Source organism: Aotus nancymaae, unplaced genomic scaffold, assembly GCF_030222135.1.
Source record: "Aotus nancymaae isolate 86718 unplaced genomic scaffold, 86718_ANA_hifiasm-v0.15.2.pri h1tg000022l_1, whole genome shotgun sequence".
NCBI classification, from domain to species: Eukaryota; Metazoa; Chordata; class Mammalia; order Primates; family Aotidae; genus Aotus; species Aotus nancymaae.
Window position 1 is genome coordinate 45,964,302 of NW_026988435.1, and position 14,000 is coordinate 45,978,301.

At 58.9% G+C, this 14,000-nt stretch overlaps 1 protein-coding gene across 1 annotated transcript; it reads right to left on the bottom strand.

Annotated features, from left to right (window-relative positions):
- Positions 1-696: 696 nt before the first annotated feature.
- SIK1 (salt inducible kinase 1) lies at positions 697-13,002 on the bottom strand. Its single transcript, XM_021669454.2, has 14 exons — positions 12,967-13,002; positions 11,984-12,147; positions 11,393-11,509; positions 8,042-8,105; positions 7,707-7,868; positions 7,411-7,535; positions 7,130-7,253; positions 6,385-6,608; positions 6,014-6,160; positions 5,514-5,639; positions 5,183-5,399; positions 4,456-4,737; positions 3,767-3,998; positions 697-3,297 (listed from the first exon to the last, which is right to left on the bottom strand). The coding sequence occupies exons 2-14, from the start codon at positions 12,131-12,133 to the stop codon at positions 2,922-2,924; spliced, it is 2,346 nt and encodes a 781-aa protein (XP_021525129.1). The 5' UTR covers positions 12,134-12,147; positions 12,967-13,002; the 3' UTR covers positions 697-2,921.
- Positions 13,003-14,000: the final 998 nt, after the last annotated feature.

Below are 14,000 nucleotides of genomic sequence, written 5' to 3' on the forward strand. Positions count from 1 at the left end.
TGTACAAACATCCCAGACCCTGCCTTCAGCGATTCGGGTATATACCACGAAGAGAGGAGCGGCTAGCTCGGTTCTGTCTAATCTTTTGAGGAAGCGGTACACTGCTTTCCATAAAGGCTGCGCCACCCAACCCTCCCACCAACAGCGCACAAGAGTCCGCTTTGGTAACGACGGCCTTCCTGGACGCCAAGAGGCTGAAGAACTTTTTTAACCAAGATATCTGCCAGGTGCCAACATGAACAAATCCTTTGTTCTTATGAGCTGCAACGCCTGCTCTATAGTAGAAGGTGATGAAGTCTTTTAGGGACCAGGAAATGGTTTGGCCGTGAGATTCTTCCCACTGCTTCATTTATAACCAGACTCAGAGACCCTGACAGAGGAGGATGGGGTAAGAATGGATGGCGCCGGCAGTCCTGGGTGGTGCAGAGACTCAGTGACAGACACCACAGCCCGGCCTGGCCTCCAGGGAGGGGTCCTGAGAAGCAGGCAGACCCCGGAGCCACCTGTGGCTGCAGGGCGGGGGTCACCTGCAGCCAGAAGGCCATTGGTTCCCTGTGGTAAGGTGGAATGCAGGGCTTGGCTCTGTGACCTCCCCTTTAAAATCTGAAACTTCCACAGACCTGGAAGATGTGGCCTCTCAGGGAAGCTGCTCAGAAGGAAAGACCTCCCACAGAGACGAGACAGGAAGGGGAAAAGTCAAGGTGTTTTCCTTCCAAATATTTTATTTAAATATTAAATTAAAAAACATACATCAACTAATCATTTGGCATACATTCCTCATGTTAACGTAAGAGGTAAAATAATTCAGTCATGGTAAAAAAAAAAACTATGTACATCTCAATCAGATCACGTAGTGTCTTTAAATAGGCTACTGCACTGCCGTCTGTATACAGCACTGTCAAGAAATCTACAAACACACATCACACACTCTTAAAAAAACAAGAAAAACACGCCTGTCACGTCCTCCCAAAGAGGTTCTACAGCAGTAAGAAAAAAAACCACTATGAAAGTAAAGTGCTTGTCATTGCTTCGAAGAGCAAACACACGGTTTCTGAGGCCTTTGATCTGTGGCATAAGAACAGAAATCATTTTGAAAAGGGGAGGGGTTTTGTGTTGGAATCAATTGTGCTACCTCTGTAAAAATGAAGGCAAGGGCCTGGCTGCCCCACGATGGTCTGGATGCTCTCCCATCCCCAAAACTTCTCTATGAGCGAACAGGAGACTTTGGTGTTTTCTCTGCGGCGAGGCCCCAGGTCTGCCCTCCAGACAGCCCCTCGCCCCGCCACAGAGCAGCAGTAGCAGCAGGAATGGGGGCGGCCAGCTCCCCCGCGGCACAGCACAGGCGCAGCCCCCCGTGGGCGCTGACAGCCCAGGGACACGCCCCTCGAGCCGGCCCGCCTCCCTACCCTCAAGTAACTGGGTCAATCTTTGGCTTTTAAAAATACCCGCCTTTCCCCTTTCTCGACGCCTCTGTTTAACACTGCAGGGTGTAAGAAGCCGAAGCAGCTGAAGGCACCTGGGCTGGGTTCGGGGCGAGTGGGAGCAGCATTTCCTTTGTTGCCTTCCAGAGGCTTCTGGCTGATGGAGCCTCCCGGAGTCCACCTGCCAGAGGTGCGCCCCAACCTGCCAGGTAAGGGCCGCCCCTTCCTGCCGCCTCCACCCCAGCACCGAGGGAGGAAGGCCCTGGGGCCCCTTCCTCAATGCATGCCTGGTGCTGACAGGGACGCTTTTTACCATGAGTGAGGGAAGCTGAAATCTGAACACAAGGTGTCGCACAAAATCTAACCACGAAGTCGTGTCTACCTGGCACCCGCGCAGATGCACGTACAGGGTCTGCTTTAAAAAACAAGAAACAAAAACTTAAAAACACTGACCTAAACCTCTCACTTTACAAAAGCCAAAGAGCCCAGGCAAGGACCGGGCGATTTCCCGGGAGGGTCCCAGCCCAGGCAGGCGGCCCTGAGCTCCAAGTCTCCTAGCTGCCTGGCCCGCAGTCGGCCCCTGCCATTGCACAGCCTGACCCAAGTCAGGTGTTCTTGGGGACCCCACCATGAAACGCATGAAGGTCTTCAGCAGCCGAACTCGAGGTGCAGCAGGAAGAAGCTTCTGGGCTTCTGCCCCAGGGACTCGGGGCCACGTGACCCTCAGGACGGAGCCCCCAGCACTTTGAAGTCACCTCTGCTCTCTTTGAGGTTTTTCCTACGGTTCCTCCAAAGAGTCCTGGAAAACTGACTCTTGAGCAGTTTATAAAACTCCTCATCTAAAATAAGGAAAAAAGCGTCTTCCAGGTTTTGATTTCAGGGGAGAGAATTCCAAGAACCTGTAGCCGATCCTCGCCTGGGCTGACCACGTAGAGCTGCTTTAAAACTGATACATGAAGCCAAAAGTTCACAGTTTTCATTAAAGCATCAATCAGGAAGTGGTGAGTGTTAACTAAAGAAATGGATAGTAATCAATGCCCACACGCGCACACACGCGCGCACGCACACATACACACGTGCCCCCACGCGCACACACACATGCACACACACAGACGTGGACGACAGACAACGCGCCCGCTTGTTTCCGTGCACGTCCGAGGTAATCATCTCAACCACGACGAAGCTGCAGAGGGGCTGAGATCCCCACACCACAGAGCTGCAGACGTCCTCCCTCCACCCTGCTCCCCTCCTGCCTCTGCCCCTGCCCCCAAGACACGGCCCTCAATTATCTTTCTTCTTAAAGTTTCCAGTCCCTACTCAGAGTTGAGGTCACTCAGTGCAAGAAAAAAATTAAACAAAAATAAACTAAAAAGCCAAAACACCTAACGTATTGCTTGTTTTGCTTCTAGAAAGTTCTTGGCTTTGAGTCCAGATGTCTTCACCTACTCTGAAGTTATTGCTTGGAAGAGTCAGTGTCCGAGCTAGGACGTGGGGCCGCCCTCACTGCACCAGGACGAAGGTCCCCAGGGGGCAGGGGCTCAGGTCCTCCATCTCGAAGTCCCCCTGCAGCAGCCCCAGGGGCTCACAGCCTGGAGCCAGCCTGGCCGGGGGCGGCAGGGGCGCGGCGGGGAGGGCGGTGGGGCTGGCGCCAATATGCAGCTGTGTGTCCAGGAGCTGTGCGGCCGAGGCCACGGGGGAGACGCCGGCCTGCAGGAGCGGGGGTGGCAGCAGCGGGAGCCCTGACATGAAGAGGGTGCTGGGGAGCAGGGTGGCCCCAGGGCCATCACAGGGGGCGATCACAAATGGGGTGGGGGTCGGCTGGGGGGCCTGTGAGCAGCTGGGCGTGGCAGCCGGGTGGTGCTGTAACTGGAGCAGCCTGTGGGAAAAGAAGACGGGCAGTCACCGAGCCGGCTCACAGGGTTCTCGGGTTTCCAAGTGCCTGTGTGGCAGGGCCCGCCTGTGGAGCTGCTGGCTGCGGCTGCCGAGGGCAGGTGCGTGGCTGATCCCCCACGGCACCCAACCTTGCCTTCTCCACCTGGCCTCTCAGCAGCTCAGAGGTGCAGTCACGAGGTGCTCTCACTCGCTGCCACCCTCACCCACCCCAGGGCTTTAAAAGACACACCTGCCTGCTGCACCCCGTGGCTCAGCACCTAGGACCTGTGCCCCCCACACTTCCCTGGCTGGGGCCGGGGGTGCCTGCTGGGCTACACGGAGGAGGGAACCACTCAGCAGATGAGGTTCCTCCAGGAGACAACCTGCCATGTGCCCTCCCGGGGTCCCAGGGTGGGGGCAGAGAGGACCTGCCGTGTGCCCTCCCGGGGTCCCAGGGTGGGGGCAGGCCCTACCTCTGCTGCTCTAGCACCTCCTCCAGCAGACTCCGGCCGTCCCGGCTGCCGGCTGCACCGCTGTGCAGGCCCGGACTCTGTGCAGGGGCGTGGAAGGGGCTCAGGCCGCCCCTGCTGGCACGGCTGGTGGGGGCCTGGCACACCTGGCGGGCGAGCCCCTTGATTTTGTTCAGCCCCAGAAACCCTTTGGTCCGCGTGGTCTTCCTCAGTTGCTGCCGAAAGGCCTTCAGCCCTGCGGGGAGACCAGGTCAGGAGGTCAGCGGCCTCCCACCTCCCAGCCCAGCATCCACAGCCCTTAGCTTATGGAGGTTTGCAAGCCTCAGGGAGGGCAAGGAAAGGATGGGGGACACAAGCATGGCCGGAGAGGAGTCTGACACAAGCCAGGGCCTCCGTAACCCCACACCTGCTCCAAGTAGGAAGGGGCTGCTCAGCACGGGATCATCTCCTGTGCTTTCAGAAGCAGTCTCGGAGGTCACGTGCTCAGGGACCCTCGTATGCTTCCGTCCCAACAGGCTGTGACCTCCAGAGCAGGGCACACCCCAGCCTGCCCAGAGCACTGCAGGTCCCACCCAGGCCTGGTGGAGAATATGGGGGCGCCATCCGCCATCAAGGACAAAGTCACATACTGCCAGAGACACGCACAGTGCCCTGGGGAAGGTGAAGGTGAGTGTGGGAGAAGCATGGCTCACCCTGAGTCAGTGAGGTGTCCGACGCCCTCCGTCCCTCCTGGAAGCTGACAGGAAGCAGGACAGCTCCTCCTAAGCCCCCCTGGGCCTGCAGCACCGGGGTGGCGGACTGCGACCCCAGAAAGGGCGAGGCCAGCCTGACCGGGGAGCCGGCACCCAGCAGCCCCTGAGTGGCCGAGGTGCCACTGAGCTCCGCAGGGCCTCTGCTCGAGGAGAAGGTCAGACAACTGTCCGAGCTGGTTCCCTCTGCAGGACTCGCTGTGGCGGACGGGGAGATGACTATACCTGTGCGGGGAGCACGGTTCTCTTGATGCTGCGTGCAGAGGAACAGGCTGCCCCGACCTCCCCATCCCTGCCCACAACCTGGCCGGAAGAGGGCTCGAGGCCACCAGAGCCCAGGCATTCCCAAAGGCAGGCCACCATCGTGTGCAGCTGCAGGCGGTGGGTCATAGTGGACCTCGGTCCCAGGGGCTGCCCTCCCAGCACCCGGGGGTGGCCTGGGAAGACCCTGCTGGCGGCCAAACCCCATACTGTGTCCTCTGCTAAAAGGAGTACACGCAGGGCAGGCTCTAAGCGGCCACGATGTGGTCTCAGGGATTAAAACAAGTGGCAAATCTGAAGTCCAACCCTGAGAGGCTGCCAGGCAAAGTGTCCACTCTAAATTAGGCCGCTCTCCCATGGACTGCAAGCCCATCCATTAGTGTCCTCTTGGGTCCCCGGGGCCACTTACATGGAGCGGTGAGTGGGGACAGGCGGGTGGAGACCTCGGCCAGGGTGTGCCTCCGACCTGTGCTGCCAGGCAGGCACTCCTGAGCATCCTGCTCCTCCTCGAGGCCTGGCCCCTGCCTGGCCTCCTCACTGATGGCCGTGTCCAGCAGGCTGCTGGGGGACAGGGGCCGGGGCCGGAACACTCCGCTGCAGCCGGTATCCATGGGGAAGAACAGCGGCTGCATTGGAGAGACAAGCCAGTGACTTTCTGGGCTCTGGGAGAGCCGGAGGCACACTGAGGGCACCACACCGGGCTGAGGCAAGCCCTCTGCAGGCCCGCGCTGGGCACTCACCCACTGCAGCGAGCTCTGAAGCTCACAGTCCATCTCGGCCTGCAGGACGGACTGCACCAAGGCCTGCGGCTGCGGGCACAGTAGGGCGGGTCGGAAAGGGTCGGTGGAAAGAGCTTCCTGAGGCACCTGGGCCGGAGACAGGAAAGAGGCCATCAGGGCAGTGGCCCGGGACCGCTGGCGCCATCGAGAGGAGAAACCAGATGGCTGCTGTCTGGACCACGAGCTGCCTCGCGGGTGGGCGTGACGGCTGACTGAGGGGCACCGGCTGGTCGGGCTGGCTCAGGATCACGTGCCAGTGCTATGCTGCCAGGAGGTGGCATGACAAACTGGCTCCGGGGATGAGTCAGGAGCAAGTGGCCTCTGGGCGGGGTCCAGCCCCCGACAGCTGGCACCCTCTTCCCCATGCGGCCTGGGACCCACTGCCCACGCAAGGAACTGCCCTCCAAGCTGGTGCCTGATGGGGGAGGGAGCCTGGGGCCCAGGAGGAGATGCCTGCTCACCTCCAAGCCGCTGAGGTCCGAGCTTCGAGGCCGCGGCTGCCTGGCAGGCCCGGGGCGGGTGCACTGGGCATTCCGATACTCCTTGAGCCGCTCGAGGAGGAGGTAATAAATGGCGGCGAAGTGGTTATAGCTGCTGTTTTGCAGTGACTGGGGACAAGCGGAGCTGAGGTCAGCTCAGGGGCGGCGGGAGCCCCAGGGCCCGCCCACTCCAGGTTATTCTTGGGTGACTGAGAATATCCTTTAGCAGGGTGGACAAGCTGGCCCCTAAATTAGCCTGTGCTCCTGTTTTAACTCGGCTGGTGAGCACCTGCTTCCCCGACAAAGCTGCCCAGCCCTGCACGAGAGGCCGGGGCGAGGGTGGCCAAGCTCACCTCCACCGTCCTCTGCCGGTCGACGCCCAGGGTCTGCATGATGCCCAACGCCTGCTCGTCGTAGTCACCAAGGTTGGAGCTGTAGCTGTGCGTGGAGAAGGCGGGGCAGGCGGGCCCCGGCAGGCAGGGCTCGGCCCGCATCCACCGGTGCTGCCGGATCTGGGCGATGGTGATGCGCCTGGCGGGGTCCACTACCAGCATGCGGCGGATCAGGCTCTCACAGTCTGTGGAGGGGCCAACAGGCTGAGCCAGGGCAGCTGGGACCTGCCTGCGCTCCCATCCACCACCCCACGTGGGCTGGTACGCCAGGGGCCAGGAGCAGGGGCTAGGCCATTAGCTCAGTCCTGCCACCCAAGGCGAGGCACCAGCCCGGACCCAGTCCCTGGGGGCTGCATGCCACACATTGTGTCCACCACACAGAGAACCACTTGGGTCCACCCTTCTGCCACGCCCCGTGCCTGAGCACCGACACAGAAAAGCCAGGTGCACCACAGCCAGTGGGTTAGACTCAGAGACGAGGCTGGCACCTGGGCGAGGGTGCTGGGCAGGGACAGAAGAAGCAAGGCACCAGCCTATACAGTGAGGGCACCGCCCACCCACCCTGAGAAGGCACCCGAGGGTGGGCTTTCTCCTGCGGCCCACAGTAACCTGGGCCTGAGTCCAGACTCAACACGGACTCAGAAGCCCGCTGCGCGGGGGCTGCAGGAGACACAGGCCCCTGCCCACAGGGGACCCCATGACCCACCTTGAGACATGAAGAAGGGGATGCGGAAGCGGCCCTCCAGCACCCGCTGCCTCAGCGTCGGCAGGTTGGGTCCGTCGAAGGGGAGAGAACCGCAGACCAGGACGTACAGCACCACGCCCAGGCTCTGCAGAGGACCACGGAGCCACGTCAGCGCCAGCGCCCCCAGGGACACAGCGCCCCCGGAGAACACGGCACCCCCGGGGAACATGGCACCTCGGGGGACACGGCACCCCCGGGGAAGACGGCCTCCGGCAGGGGGTCTGCGTGCACGCAGCTCCTACCCAGATGTCCAGCTGGGGGCCTTCATATTCCTTTCCCTCGAAGACTTCAGGGGCGGCATACGGGGGGCTCCCACACCATGTGGAGAGAGGCTCTCCTGACTTGTAGAAATTCCCAAATCCAAAATCTGAGAGGCAAAGAAACGGATGGATGAAGTTAAACCGCACATGGCAAGGGGCTGCGGTTCCGGAGCGTGTAGAGAAGCTGGGGCAGCTTATGGGCACGCTCCCACCCCAGGGCTTCCATGCCTGCCAGCCTGATGCCCCCGCCCCCACCCTGGGGCCCGGCGCCTCCATACCTGCCAGCTTGATGTCCATGTTGCCATCCAGCAGCAGGTTCTCGGTCTTGAGGTCCCGGTGGACGATGTGGTGGTCGTGACAGTACTCCACGGCCGACAGGATCTGCCAGAACTTCTTCCGCGCCTCGTTCTCACTCAGGTGCCCGTTGGAAGTCAGATAATCTGAGGAACCACAAAACGAGCTAGAGCCCCAGGGCAAAGCCCCCCCCAGCACCCAGGAGGGCCTGGAGACACCTCAGGGTCCCAGGACGCGCGGGCTCAAACACCAGCTGTGCAAATCCAGACGCGATCGTGCCATTTTCTCTCAATGGATATTAAAAACGAGTGTGGCTTACCAAACATTTCTCCGTTTTTAGCAAATTCAGTAACGATGTAAAGCATATCCTTTGTTTCCATGACCTAAAGAAGAAAGACCTGAGTTTAACCGCACAGAAAAGGCAGACGCCAGTGCTACAATGATCCACCAGAACCCCGGGAAATGTTTGACTTCTCCAGGACAAAGGCATTCATCATTTAAAAACGCAAAGAAAAAGAAAAACTTCTGCAATTAAAAAAAAAAATACAGGAGATTCCTACTCACAAAGACGGTTTTAAAAAGTCAGAGGTGACTTCCTCACTATCCTGATACGCCTTTGCTCTTACAAAAAGCCTAAATATATTAGAATTCTCCTCTGTGGTCATATTTAATTCAAGTCACCTCACATACAACTCGAGACTGCTTAGGCCGGGCGTGGTGGCTCACGCGTCCACCGTGAGCACTAGCACTTTGGGAAGCCAAGGCAGGAGAGTCGCCTGAGCCCAGGAGTTCGAGACCAGCCTGGTCAACACGGCAAGACCCAATCTCTACAAAAAAGACAAAAACTAGCTAGGTGTGTTGGTGGGTGCCTGTAATCCCAGCTACTCAGGAGGATGAGGCAGGAGGATCATTTGAACCCAGGAGGCAAAGGTTGCAGTGAGCCGAGACCACTGCCCTGCAGCCTGGGCAACAGGGCAAGATTCTGTCTCAAAAAAACAGAGACAAAATTCTAAGGGCTACAGAGAAGGAGACTGCTAGAAGTCTGCTGGGCTTTACAGAAGCCTAGCAAGCAACAGATTATTCCAGCCGACGGTCAGAGCCACCTGAATAAGAGGTAACGCATACCCCATTCCCACCTGCTTTATCGACAGGACGCACGAGGCTGAGAGAAGCCAGTCGTGCCAGGTCAGTTGTGATGGGCTGCTCAGCACACAGCCCATCACTCAGCATGAAGCCACGCAACAGCCGTGCCAATGCAGCCTTTCAAAGTTGATTTACTGATCAATAACTTTATTTTACTTAAAAAAAGATTTAAAATATAACTTACGTCTGTGAGTACCGAAAATTTTTGGAGAGGGTGAGACAATATATTCTTACGAAAAAAGATTTCTTTGGGTTCAAAATATACAATTACTCCTTTAAAAAGATGCTTTGTGCTGGGCGAGGTGGCTCACCCTGGTAATCCCAGCACTCTGGGATTACCCAGGCAGATCACTTGAGGTCAGGAGTTCAAGACCAGCCTAGCCAACGTGGTGAAACCCCATCTCTACTACAAATACAAAAATTAGGCAGGTGTCATGGCCTGCGCCTGTAGTGCCAGCCTCTTGTGAGGCTGAGGGAGGAAAATCGCTTGAACACAGCAGGCAGAGGTAGCAGTGAGCGGAGATTGCACCACTGCCCTCCAGCCTGGCTGACAAAGCGAGACTCCATCACCCACTCCAAAAAAATGCTTCAAAGATAGCTGCTTTGAGCTGGAAATCTAGTAAGGAAAGTGTGGTATAAATTTGAGCAGTTTGGCAAGAATTTTAACTGCCCCACCCCTGTGTGTGGTGGAATGACTCGAAGGCCACCGCTCACCCCATCCCCAACTGAAGAAAGGCAGGAGGAGGAAAAAAATTAAGAGTCAAAGTGTTTGAACTTTTTGAAAGCCTAAAAAAAGGGGAAAGTGTCTCAGCAGGGTTCTGGGGTCCTGGCCGGCAGAATGAAAATTAGACACTAGCAGCCTGGCACAGCGGCTCACGCCTGTAATCCCAGCACTTTGGAGGCCAAGGTGGACAGATCATGAGGTCAGGAGATCGAGACCAGCCTGGCCAACATGGCAAAACCCTGTCTCTACTAAAAATACAAAAATTAGCAGGGTGTGGTGGCGGGCACCTGTAGTCCCAGCTACTCGGGAAGCTAAGGCAGAAAAGTCGCTTGAACCCGTGAGGCAGAGGTTGCAGTGAGCCGAGATCGCACCACTGCACTCCAGCCTGGGCGACAGAGGGAGACTCCGTCTCAAAAAAAAAAAAAAGAAATTAGACACTAGCGTCAAAACCAGAGGAGTAAAAGTCATCGCTACACCACTGAATTCTACCACCTCCAAACAGTTAAGAATCCGGAACAGCAGCAGTAAGTGTACCTCCAGCAAAGGCCTCCAGCCCCAATCACACGGGCAATTTGTTTCTTTAACGGAGCTAATTCCACACAATGGGCAAAGGGGAAGAATAGGAAGCAAAGGAAGGTACTGCCATTAGAGTTCAGCCCTTGAGCAAAGTCAAAAACAAAACCAGCTCAGCCTGCTCCCGAGGAAATGGGCCGGGCACGCTGCACAGGCAGTGACATCAGCGGCCAGGGAGCGCACAACTTAAGGATGACAACAGAAACAAAACACGAACCGGGTGCTTCGGCAGGACTCTGCACTGAAAGACACTGAGTAAACGGGCGCCACGGTGAGCAGACGCTCCAGCAACACCGCTACTTTTAATTTAGTGCAGAGGCTTTGAGGGATCATTTCAAATCATAATTCTCTCTCCTACCACACTGTACACTGAGCCATCCCAACTGCACAAACACAACCGCATCCCAGAGTCATCTCAGATTCCATTGTGTAAGAATCATTAAGAGGAACGCCAGCCCAACACGAATGGATGCACAGCACCTGCAAAGAGCTTATTCTTCTGAAAGAAGACTTGATTTCACCTTTGCAAAAGTGGTCATTTATCATTAGGGGGGTGAAAAGGCTGCTCTGCTGTTCTAATTAAATTAGTACTTATTTCCTGAAGATATCACTTATCAATTTCAACATGAGAACAAAAATTAAGTCACGAAATAAACCAACAGATGGGCAGAGCAAGGCATGTTCCTAGCGCGGACTGAATGACAAGCTCCTCGCTCTTACTATGGAAAAGTGTTTTCATCTCTCTGCTTTTCACGGAAGAGTTTAAATAGGGAGAACAAACGCTCACAACTGTCCTTGCAAAGACAAACCAGTGAAAACCGGTAGGAGCTGCTGGCTTTAAAGTTTACTAGTTATCTGCAAAGGCGGGAAGTTTCCAGTTTTCACTGAAATTTGTCTTTTTACACTAAATGTGTGACCTGTGGCAATTTGTTTTCACAGTAAAGCAAATTTAACAACAGACCTGTACACATTTAAAACTGGATCAAGTTAGGACACTAAATAAAAATTCTAATGAAGCAAATCTCAATTATGATCCAAAAGCGATAAAATAATTGTAAATATATCTGCACAGCCTATAAAAAAAATCAATCCATTTACCTTATACGACCAAATACCCAACTTCCACACACCCTCCAAAAGGGAAGCCACCTTCAGAAATTGCAGACTTACATTGTTGAAAATAAAATAGAATACATTTGCCAGGATTAGCAAGACAACCTGAGTCCTTACCTGGTAAAGCTTTATGATGTGTGGGTGGTTCAGAAGCTTCATTAGCTGAACCTCACGATAGATTTTCTCCAAGTTGCTTGAATCTAACCGTGTTTTATCAATTATTTTTATTGCAACCTACAGATTTTAAAAAGAAAAAGGATTTTTTTTTTTTTTAAACTCAACCTAATTTACACATTTCATTTTTTGCAAGATAATTTCTCAACACTTTGTCTCCAAAATGTCACGAGAAGTTAGGAAAACATAACCAAGTAACCACTAATGTTATTTAAAATAATCGGAGCTAAGTAAGAGCCTTAAGCATCTACAGGTTCACTTTACAGGGCTTAGCTGAGTCCAGGAACCACTGCACTCTTAGGATGGTTCTTTATTTGCCATTATCCTCCCTGCTTTCTCCAAACGTATGTGCGAATTATGCAGAAACATAATACAAAGCATTTTTATTCTTTACCGAACTGAAAAATGGTGACTGTTTACCACGACGATCAAGCCTGGAGCGCCGAATCTGCATGGGGTCCACCCGCCAATGTTGGGGTCGACCCGGGCCCAGTGGGGAAGCCCGGCCGGCTGTGCCCCGCCGCCCCCACTCACCTGCGTTTTGGTGACTCGATGCCGCGCCAGCTTCACCACCGCGAAGTTGCCTTTGCCGAGGGTCCGCTCGATGTCGTAAAAACCCACCCGGAGGGGCTTCTGCTGGCCCTGGCCCGCGGGGTCCGCGCTGAACTCCGACATGATAACCATGGCTCCTCGCGCACCTGCGGGGTCGCACAACGCTCAGAGACCACCAGCGCCCCCGCCGCCTGCGGTCGACTCCATCCGTGCCCGCGGAGCGCCCAGTCCCCACGGGACGCGGGGACCCGCTCCCACGGCTGTCGCCACCACTCTCACCACCGGCCCCTCCAGCCCCCTGAGAAGTGTGGACCAGCCCCCGCCACCCAAGGTCGGCTGTATCCTGATCCCGGGACCCCCTGAGCCCCGCGGGGCGCGCGGACCCGCTCCCACACCCGCCTCCGCCGCCCGAGTTCGGTTCCGTCCCGATCCCAGGACCCCCGGAGCCCCGCTTCCATCCTCACCCCCTGCCGCCCGCTGTCGGTTCCGTCCCCACCCACGACCCCCTCGGCACCTCTGGGCGCGGACCCGCTCCCACACCCGGCCCTGCCGCCCGAGGTCGGCTAGATCCGGATCCCAGGACCGCCCCCAGCCCCGCTCCCACACCCGGCCCCCGCCGCCCGCGATCCGTCCCGTCCCCACCCCCGACCTCCCCGGCACCGCAGGGCTCGCGGACCCGCCCCCCACGCCCGGCCCCTCCGCCCGCGGTCGGCTCCAACCCGACCCCCGGATCCCCAGCCCCTGAGCCCCGCGGACCCGCTCCCACCACGGCCCATGCAACAAAGGGGAGCCCGCGGGCGGCGAGGCCAAGACCCCGCCCGCGACCCCCCGCGCGCGCACGACCCGGGACCTTACGCGGTGGCCGCAACCCCGATCCCCGGCCCGGCGCCCGCGCGGAGCCCCCACGGCGGCCACCCCCGCCCGCCCGGAGCCCGCCGCCGCCGCCGCCGCCGCCGCCGCCTCACCTCCGCCGCCCCCGGAGCGCCCAGGCCGGGAAGCCGCCCGCTTGGCCGCTCGCGCTGCTCGGGCGCCTACTGCTCCGGCCACCGCCGCTACCGCTGCTGCCGCCTCCGGGGCCGCGCCGCATGTCAGCCCCGAGCCGCCGCGCTCCGCCGCACGCGGCGCCAGGCCCCGCCCCGCCCCGCCCCTCGGGCCCCGCCCCCCCGCCGCCCGGGCGGGGGCCGCCCATTGACGTCACTTTGACGCCAGAGCGACGCGCGGCCGAGCGCCGGGCGGAGGGAGAGCGGGAGATCGGGCGGTTGCCAAGAGACTGGCGGCTCTGACGCGCGCGGGATGAGGCCGTCGCCCTGGCGACCGCGGCCGGTGACGTCAGGGGCGCCCGCCGCCCGAGGCCCGCTCGCCTGCGCTCCGTCGGGCGCCCCCTCCCGGGCGCTGGGGGCACTGCGGGCGGCCTGGCCCTCCACTCGCGGGGACTCGGGTCGGGTCCCGCGGGCGCCCTCTGCTCGCCCCCTCCGGGTGGGGACGGCTCTCGGGCAGGGGTCGCCGGCCCCTCTGCGCGGCCCTCGTGGGTCCTGGCTCCGAGTCTGCGGACGTGCGGGGGCCCGGGGTCCTCGCCGGCTCGCTTGAGGGGCTGGCGGCGCGGAGGCCCCCGGGCGCTACAGGGCGCGGGACACGCGAGGCTCAGCGTCCGCGCCCAGGACGCCGCAGGCCCCGAGAGGCCGCCTGCCCGCGGGGACGCCGCCGCTTTTGCTGTTAAAATCTCAGATGTTCCGCCAGTTCGAAACTTGAAACCCGAGGAAGCGAGGCCAGCCGCTCGGGAAGCCCCAGCCGCGCCGCAAGGAGCCTCCCGCCCGCAGCCGGCCCGGCCCCAACCTCGGCAGCACTGGCATCCCCGCGGGCGGTGATGGAGCCGGGCCGGCCGCCCGGGGAGGGCGCGGGGAGGGGATGGGGGCGCGCGGGCCGGGGATGGGGGCGCGCGGGCCGGGGTGGGGGCGCGCGGGCCGGGGATGGGCGGGCGCGGGGAGGGGATGGGGGGGCG